Raw genomic sequence first — 9843 nt, forward strand, 5'->3', positions numbered from 1 at the left:
TGCTGGACAGACTTTTTCTGGGCTCCTCCCTTCAGGGAGGATCCTCCTGACCTAACTTCTGATGGGCAGCCAATCGGGAAGGATGCCTCCAAGCTCCTCTCAGCTCCACCCACTTAGCTCGGCGGCAGGTTCTGGCATCTGTCAATTCTCTGCTTCCTCCTCCTCCAACAGAGGCCAGATTTCCATGGGGAGGGGGGATGGTCTCTGAGCTTGGCCCTCTTGCTCGATAAGGCCCTGGAAAGGTTCTTTGCTGACTCCTAAAGAGTCTTGGGGAATTTCTTCCTCCTACTTCCTGTCTCAGCTGGACTTCTTCTAACTCCGTCTTTGAATCTGAGTCAAAAACCAAACTAGGGAACCTGGGACCAATCCTGACACCCTCCTCTCTAGTCATTCCATGCCCCTGCCACTTTACACAGGCAATAGTGCAGGCCTTACAATGTTTTATTGAGGCTGGAAACCCACATAATCTAAGTCAATAATTTACTCCGTTACAAAGGGGACCAAATGGCATTTTCTTTGTTGTCATGACTACTTCAGTGTGTGAAGTCTGTAAAGTGGCATAGAAAGATTTGAAATAAACAGAATAAATGTAAGAGCCAGTTACATTTCTCTCTCTCTCTCTCTCTCTCTCTCTCTCTCTAGGTGGATCTGTACGGTTTTGGGGCAGACAGTAAAGGGAACTGGCACCACTATTGGGAAAACAACCCATCCGCAGGGGCTTTCCGACAGACGGGCGTCCATGATGGGGATTTTGAGTCAAACGTAACATTGACCCTGGCCTCGGTTGACAAAATACGCTTCTTCAAGGGCAGATGACCCTCGTTACAGGCTGCATTGTGATCTCCAGCTACAGGGATGACACATTTATTTGTAAAAATAAAGGAGGTCTTGGATCAGACTGTATCTCGCGCCTCAGCTGATGAAACCTCAACCAACCATTGGGTTGGAATTATCAAGCCACATCGATTGGCACCGTGTAACACGCTAGATTTCTTTGCCAACATTTGAAGAATGCGGGAGAATCCCTCTAAATTGGTGATGGGAAAGGGACATTTCTGCTTTGTGACTGTCCCTCTGTAAGACGTTTCAGTCCTGAAATCTTCCCTCATGCTAGTTAAATGGAAAGAAAGCAGCTCATTATTTTATTTTAAGAATGATTGGTGATGTATCTTGGGCTTTTTCTGGGGGAAAACACAGCAGAAGAGATGCAAACAAAACAAACCCCCAGTTTGCAGGATTTCCATCCTGATACCAGTGGATGTGAAATACCCTCTCGATTCAAGATTACCTCATAGGAACCGATTCCGTTCTCGATCTTTTCTCTGAAGCATCCTTACAAGGCCTCCTGGCTCCCAGTCTCTATTATGAACAACTGTAAATTTGTCTCCAGAGGGCAAAATTGGCACCTGCCTGCATTTGCCAGCGACTGGAAAATTTGAATGAAATGCTTCCATTTTCCAGATATTATTATGATTATTGTGTGAAGCATATTATTGTTCTTCATAGCCATAAAAAAGGAGGGAGGAGGAATGAAGAAAGTAAATGAAGAAAATAAAGTAGTCACTATTGTTTACCTTTCAAAAAATGTCCTTCTGACTGCTACTCTGCTCAGAATTCTGTCATAAAGCAGAGAATTCGCCTGGAGCTATTTTTATATCTATATATATCTGTCATTGAGATGTGCCTTTCTAAAATAGCTGGAATATAAAGGAGGGGATGTTTGTCCCTTTGGCTCCCTCAAAGACTGAAATCCCTCAATTAAACTTTTTATATGAAAATAACCGACCAAAGTGCAAGACTGCTCACAGTATCGTTTTGTATTGACAGCTTTCTTCAGCATACTTGAAACATTCACCAACAGTCCTTTGCTTTGCTTTTCTTCTTTTGGAGAGGTAAACATCTTGGCTTTATTTTAAAGAACATTTAAAAAATCAAAAAAAGACTTTTGCTTCTATTTTCTACAGTTGTGGTAGGTAATTCCTATAGAAAAGGTATTGGGGCAGAAGGAAAGGGTCCCCACAGTGGCGTGTGAACTATGGGTGTGGTTCAGGGATAGCATATAAACCAGTTGGTTCCAGATTCAAGAAGGAGATCTATGCCAAGAGAATGAGGCTTGCCTGGGAGAAAGCCCCACTGAACTCAGTGGGGTTTACTTCAGTGTAGACATATAGGACTGCACTATAGGTAACCTTATAAACAATGAGAAGAAGAACTGATAATCAACAGCTTACAAGGGAAGACGTAGTTGCAGTAGGAAACCGCCTGACAGAAGACTAGAGCATTCTAGAAGGAAGGGGGTGAAGCAGTCATTAGGAAGGCGGTACCACCAGAATTAATCATGATGATGTTAAGATGGCTGTGCAACATCTTCAAGACAATGGAGAGGGGTGAAACAGCTTTAAAGTTACCATGGGACCCACAGACTAGCAATTTGCCCTGAGGAGCCAAGGAACTATGTGCAATTGGAGTGTGTCTTCACATACATTCTTCCTAAAATCAAGGTGGTTGAGACACCACATTTAAAAATAAGGATGGGGAGAAATTCATTCAGTTTGCATTTTAATGTAAACTTAACTAATTTTTCACTTTCAAACCCCTATGCCCACCGAATCTCAGTTATCCTTCGAAATTCGTACTTCTTCGAACTTCACTCTGGCTTCAGTGAATGGGGTTTGGAGCATATTCTCAAATAGCTGCTTATTTGTTTTTCTTTATGTTGTGGTGGTTGACATCTGTGCTATTTGCTTAAAGAAAAAAAATCGAAAGACTTGTCAACATTTTCGAAATCAAAGTAGGAGTGTTTCGGCTGTGGATTTTTTCCTATTTCCCTCCCTCATTGGCGGTGTGTGTGTGTGTGTGTTATTTTATATCCGCTTTCCCCAAACTGGCACCCTCAAGATGTGTTGGAATACAGTTCCCATCATCCCTAGCCAGCATGTCTGGGAGTGATGGATGTTGTGTTCCAGCACATCTGGGGGGTGCCGAGTTTGTGCTTGTTCTTCCAGCATGTGAATTTACAGTAATGCCAGAACCCAAGCAACTAGAGATGCCCATGCCCCCGTCCCCCAAAGAAGGCCTTGTTTCTTTGAATGGTTGCCTGCTACTTGTGGCTTCCATACTTACAGAGGGAGTGCATTTTATCCCTTGGCTGAAGAAAAACCCCAAACGGATTTTGCTTTTACCTCTAAAGTGGCAAAGGTGGCATTCCCCACGATTCTGCAACAGATTGTGTCTTGATTAAACGTGGAGGCACATGCCACATGCAAAAGTCCATGTACTTTCTCGATCAGCTGCCAGTGCAAAGGCAGTGCAGTTGCAGGCATCCCGCGACTGCAGGATAATGCAGTTAATATTGCCTCCCTGGGTTCCATCTTCCCTTTTACCAGGCAGCCAAAGCTCCAAGATGGGATGGAGCCTTCTAGACTGTAGGTGTCCTTCCAGAATTCTCTTACACTCGTCACCTGAAGCAGAGACTGCATCAGGGCACCCTTCATACAATCACAGAACCATAGAGTAGGAAGCAGCCATTTAGGCCAGTGAGTCCAACCCCCTGCAGAGTAAAGGAATCCAGTTTAAAGTATCCCAGCAGATGGCCGTCCAGTCTCTGCTTGAATACCACGAGCAATGGAGAGCCCACCACCTCCATAGGCAATTGGTTCCATTGTCTGACTGCTCTGATGTTAGGACGTTTTTCCTGATGTTCAACCAAAATCTGCCTTCCTCCCTCAGAACGTTATCCCTGTCCCTATATTGGCCGAAGGGGTGTGGGGGATCATTGCTACACCCTACCGCTATGGGGCAGAGAGAGGTGGATGCATTCAATATGGTGGTTTGAACTTTCATAGCGCACGTCCGGCCCCTTTTTGTGGCACACTGTTTGGGAGTCGCTGGGGGAAGTGGTACAGTTGCCATCTGTTCTTGGTCAACTGTTGCACCTTTGTACCTGTAAATCCTGCTTGAAAAATGATAGCCCTTACCAAGCAGTAACTAGAGAATTTTTTTTAAAAAAATGTACTAGAAGTGAGCATCTAGGAGGGAGATACTGGTGCACAGTTTAACACCTGGGGTGTTTTTGTGTTTTATTTTAAGTAGCAAATAATGTTGCTACTTAATAATTTATTTAAAATAATTTATTTGTGGGGGGAGATAAACAACATTGAGACCGCAATTTTTAAAAACGCTTTTCTCCCATAAAATGGACCTGGCAAAGGAATCCTTCTTCCAAAGCTCTTATTTTCATTGAAAGGCAAATTGCCACTGCTGGCACGAGAGGGTTCATTTTCAAAAGGGCTGCAGTGCACAGCTCCTATTTAAAGTTGGTTTTAAAAAAAAAAGTCTCAAAGGCCAAATAAAATGTACATTTTGGCCCTTACCTGTAACTCAGCTTTACCTTCTGAATTACTACTGCACATGCAGGTGTTAAAGACATAGGAGTACCTGGCAATTAGAAATGCAAATTGATGAACTGATCTTCATGTGGAATGTTTGCTTGTTCCAAAGAGCAGCTTCTTCCATCAAGCATGTTGTGCTTTAAGGTACTGATTAAAAGTCCCCTGAGAGTACAAACCAGCTTGCAATGCACCTCAGGTGGAGGCCAGCATTGTCAACTTTTTAAATCAGCCCTGCTCCTCTGCCTTCTAGCAGCAGCTTGGGGTATGGAAATAGATCAGGTGAAGATGTTCCTGGGATGCAAATGAAGTGTTGGGCGGGAGGGGGAAGCTGCCTCAATTTATGTCATATCATGATGCTATTAAAGAGGCCAGTAAAAGCAGGACCAGTAAAAAAAGAAAAAGTAGCAACTCTAAAAGCCATATACATCACTATGTTAGAATTGCTTGGTAGTTGGTCCTGGAGTACGTGGTTTCAGAACAATGCCCTTGGTGAACATTTGGCTCCAGTTGCCAATTGTAAAATTTGGATGAGCTTTCTCCTTCCAGCGCAGGGCTAATATACAAAGAAAAGCATTGAAGCCAGTGAGGCAGTCGAGGGCTGTGAGACCCTCTGGCTGCCTTAATGTGATGAGCACAGATGGGGTTGCCAGCTTTTCGCCTACTTGTGCTCTGGTGCTTTTAAAAACACCTTGCACTTCAGAGATTAGCCAGAGATGGTGCTTCTTCCCCTGCTGTGAAATGCTTCATGCCCTGGCTTCCAGAGATCAAGTATCTGTTAAAGGCATAGGAGCAGGCCTAGGTGGTTTCCTCTACAGTTGGCAAACTTAATCACAGAAATAACCTTGAGAGGGGGCATCCAGTTCTAGTACGGGCAGCTCCTCCTTCAGTTCCAGTTCTGTTCGGGAAGCTCCCTGCTTTGGGAAGGGCAGTAGCTCAGGGGTGGACCACATAGTTCTCATGCAGAAGGTCCCTGGTCCAATCCCAGGTGCGTCTGGGTAGGGCAGCGGGGAAGCATTGTTTGAAACCCTGGAGAGCTGCTGCCAGTCAGTGCTGAGTCAACACTGCGCTGAGGCCGCACTGCTCCACCCCCGGTGCAGACAGTACTGAATTAGCTAGACCTGTGCTCTGAATTCCACATTAGGCGGTTTCTTTTGTTCCTCCTGGCATTCATATATACTTCTTTCTCTTATGAACTGAAATATAAGGCCAAGCTTCGTAAACGTAGCCCATGGCAAATGATAAATTATTTCATAGAATCATAGAATAGTAGGGTTGGAAGGGGCCTAGAAGACCACCGAGTCCAACCCCCTGCTCAAGGCAGGAATCCAAGTCAGAGCATCCCTGACAGATGGCTGTCCAGCCTCGTCTTGAATGCCTCCAGTGTGAGAGAGCCCACCACCTCCCTAGGTAACTGGTTCCATTGGCGTATTGCTCTAACAGTCAGGAAGTTTTTCCTGATGTTCAGCCGGAATCTGGCTTCCTGTAACTTGAGCCCATTATTCCGTATCCTGCACTCTGGGATGATCGAGAAGAGATCCTGGCCTTCCTCTCTGTGACAACCTTTCAAGTGCTTGAAGAGCACTATCCTATCTCCCCTCAGTCTTCTCTTCTCAAGGCTAAACATGCCCAGTTCTTTCAGTCCCTCCTTGTAGGGCTTTGTTTCCAGTCCCCTGATGATCTTTCTTGACCTCCTCTGAACCCTCTCCAGCTTGTCTGCATCCGTCTTAAAGTGTGTGTGTCTGTGTGTGTTGAGCAAAGCCAAATTTGTTGGAACACTTGTCTCTGGAAGAGCTGTCTCCTTTTCTTCTTTTTTTAATCTTATACTACTGTTTTTATGATTATTGCTATTTCCAAATGAAGGATCACTTGTTTTTTTTTCAGTGACAGCTTATTTATTGCTCACATTTTCAATATAATACAAATGATTTGAAAATAAATTTTTGTATTGTAATAACCAGCTCTTCTTGGGTGCCTCTTTTGTTACACCTGCTGCCTGATTAAAGAACTCTTGCTCATGTTCTGTGGTTGGCTAATTGATTAAATTGTTAATTGGTTAAATGTATCCACATCTTCATATAAATAAAACCATGGTTCTGAAAGGGGGGGGACCTATCTTTGTTTTTAAATGATGCATGCATGTAGCTGGCCCTTTAACAACAGTTTGGTCTGCATTCACTCCTTGCCAAAAACAAGAGGGCAAAAGAGGACAGATATTTGCATTAAATTTGCATATTCATAGGTATAGATTGTGGAGTGCCAAACCACCTGGCATGTGTGCAGTCAAACAAAAGTCGATCTCTTGGAAAATAGCCTTTATTATGCGAATCAGCCAGATCCGCACTTCAGGTTACAGATTTTCTCAGCCTCCAGCAACCTAGAGCTATCTTTGCACAATACAACCTAGACTACCCAAAGATTCCTTTGATGGCTGCTTTTTTGCTGGGAGAGTTGCAACGGAAACTGATGCCAGCCAGTAGTATGAAACCTTTTTTAGTCCTGCCCACAGGGAGGGTCTTCCCCTAGGGACCTCTTTTGATGGCCCAACCTTGTAGAACGCCTTACTTCCTGAAGTTGCTCCTCCCTCTTGACCCGATGTCAGATCTTGTATTCTCACAGATGGAGAAGTTTCTGTTTGGCTTTGAACTAACTGATTTACTGGCACCTGGAAAGATTCCTCTCTTCCACTGTCTCTAGGCTCTGTGTCCTGAAAGCTTGGTAACTCCCCCCTCCACTTTGCCCTCTTCCTCATCAGACTCTGAGCCCATCGTTATAGCAAGATGCTTTTGTGGAGATGTTGAGCCCAATCCTTACATAGATGCACATTTAGGAAGAATTGCTGTAATTTAAATAGAAATGGAATACATCTCTCTGTGGGGAAGATTGTGATCAGGTGACCTGTGTGCCTGCTGTCCAGGCGCTAACTTCAAGGCACCTGCTCTCCTTTCTTATGGTTTTGTCTTCTGGGACAAAAATCTCAAAAATGTTGGCTTGTTTTACTATGCCTGAACAGAGGAATTTCAACATTTTAGAATGGGGTGGGGGGGAATGTGCAAAAGCTGATAAGCCATCAAATGATCAGTGGTCAGGGGAATGGGGATGAGACCAGGGCAAGGGGATGTTGTCTTCTGGGAACCCCCAGATGGCCAAATCTGGCCTGTGGACCTGAGAATGAACATCCCTGCAATAGAGGACACCTTCAAATAGAGGACTTGTCTCTGTAAAGTAGGACACATGAACACCCGAATCTGCAACAATTAGCAGGTGAGAATTGGTTGCTCCAAAACATGAGAAAGCATCATGTGCCAATTTAGGTTCAGCACATCTCTGTTAAAGGGATAGAAACAGGACACTACACCAGTTTTCTTTTCTTTCTTTTGTCTCTTCCCATCTTTGACAATTTATTTCTTTATTACAGTTATATCCCACCTGTTTTCCTCTTGCAAGGAACCCAAGGCAGCTTACACAATCCTCATCCTCCTCTCCATTTTGTCCTCACAACAACCCTGTGAGGTAGGTTAGGCCAAGAGTCAGTGACTGGCCCAAAGTCACCCAGTGAGCTTCATGGCTGAGTGGGGACTACAACCTGGATCTCTTGAGTCCCAACCCAACACTCTAACCAACACACCACACTGGCTGTCAGTGGCAACCCTAACATCTACTTTTTACTGTATTCCCAGATTCTTGGATGCCGAGTACAAGGGTTGGTTTGCATTTGTTTTGTTCCTGCTTTTGCAGCATTCTAGAATTCCTACAATCATCAGTGCCAATTTACACATTATTTTTTAAATTGGGAAGCGGGTGGCAGACGCCAGAGTCAGTTTAGACCTTGCACACTTGGGCGGGGTGGGGGGAGCATAATGTAATAAGCAAGCACACATGAGTAAACTGGCCAGAGAGCTTTGGCTATTGGGTGGTATAGAAATTGAATGAATGGGTATTCCTTCATTGTCAAAACTCCATTGCCTGCCTGCCTGCCTGCCTGCCTGCCTGCCTGCCTGCCTTTCTTTCTTTCTTTCTTTCTTTCTTTCTTTCTTTCTTTCTTTCTTTGAGAGCTAGTGTAGTGTAGTGGCTAGGGTGTTGGACTGGGAGAAGGGAGATCCGGATTCTATTCCCCACTCAGCCATGAAAGCTCACTGGGTGACTTTGGGCCAGTCACAGACTCTCAGCCCAACCTACCTCACAGGGTTGTTGTTGTGAGGATAAAATGGAGAGGAGGAGGATAATGTTAGCCACCTTGAGTTCCTTAGGGAGAAAAAGGCAGGCTATAAATGTCATTCATAGATAGATAGGCAGGCAGGCAGGCAGGCAGGCAGGCTGGCTGTCTGTCTGTCTGTCTGTCTGTCTGTCTTTTAGGGGAAAGCATCCCAAGGTGGCATAAAAGATTGAAACCATAAAACACAATCAAACAATGATAAAATAATAATAAAAATAAAACATCAAAAAACTAAAACAAATTCAAACCAGCAGCATCTACACAACCACACTCAATAAACTAGCTCAGTTCTAGACACAGGTGAAAGCCCAAGTCATCAGGGCCTGCTTGGAGACCCGTAATGAAAAACTCCAGGTATTGGGAAGATCTGATGCCAGCCACGCGGTGCCCATTGAGGGTATTACCTAGCCTGGATATCTAGCTTTCGTAAGAATGTAAGAACCTTCGTGGATCAGATCAAAAGTCTTGTCTAATCCAGCATCCTGCTTCCCACAAGGCAATAGCTCCCTGACAGTGCCCCCCCCCCAGTAGATACTACCTGTGAACATGAAGTTCCACTAGCCATTGTGGCTAAGATCTGTAACAAAAGTGGAGCGGGTTCAGAGGAGGGCAACGAAGATGATCAGGGGTCTGGAATCAAAGCCCTACAAGGAGAGACTGAAAGACCTGGGCATGTTTAGCCTTTTGAAGAGAAGACTGAGGGGAGATATGATTGCACTCTTCAAGTACTTGAAAGTTTATCACAGAGAGGAAGGTCAGGATCTCTTCTCCATCACCCCAGAGTGCAGGACACAGAATCATGGGCTCAAGTGACAGGAAGCCAGAGTCCGGCTGAACATCAGGAAAAACTTTCTGACTGTTAGAGCAATACGACAATGGAAGCAATGACCTAGGGAGGTGGTGGGCTCTCTCACACTGGAGGCGTTCAAGATGGGGCTAGACAGCCATCTGTCAGGGATGCTCTGACTTGGATTCCTGTATCGAGCAGAGGGTTGGACTCGATGGTCTTGTAGGCCCCTTCCACCCCTACTATTTGATTATTCTATGAAAAGGAGGGTTCACGTGAGCTCTGTGTCCAATGGAGGTGTGGAGGGGTTCTCAGAGCCACGTGGGCTAGCCCTACTCGCTGCTGGGACATTGTGTTACCTCTCCCACTCCCCTGCTAAATAGGGTGGCCATCTATGAATCACCAAACAAGAGGAAATGCATCACCAAAAAAAGAGGACAAAAGAGGATAGT

At 44.9% G+C, this 9843-nt stretch overlaps 1 protein-coding gene across 1 annotated transcript in view; it reads left to right on the plus strand.

Moving 5' to 3' along the window:
• ST3GAL1 (ST3 beta-galactoside alpha-2,3-sialyltransferase 1) overlaps window positions 1-9386 on the plus strand; it is a 171901-nt gene extending 162515 nt beyond the window's left edge. Inside the window, exons 11-12 of the mRNA XM_084848765.1 lie at window positions 643-7917; window positions 8544-9386. Of these exons, the coding sequence (XP_084704891.1) occupies window positions 643-816 (174 nt within the window). The 3' untranslated portion in view covers window positions 817-7917; window positions 8544-9386. The remainder of the gene's footprint in view (window positions 1-642; window positions 7918-8543) is intronic.
• The last annotated feature ends 457 nt before the right edge of the window (window positions 9387-9843 follow it).

The sequence above is a fragment of the Heloderma suspectum genome, chromosome 4 (genome assembly GCF_057233095.1).
Source record: "Heloderma suspectum isolate Gila_16-S chromosome 4, 16-S_ref, whole genome shotgun sequence".
NCBI lineage: Eukaryota > Metazoa > Chordata > Lepidosauria > Squamata > Helodermatidae > Heloderma > Heloderma suspectum.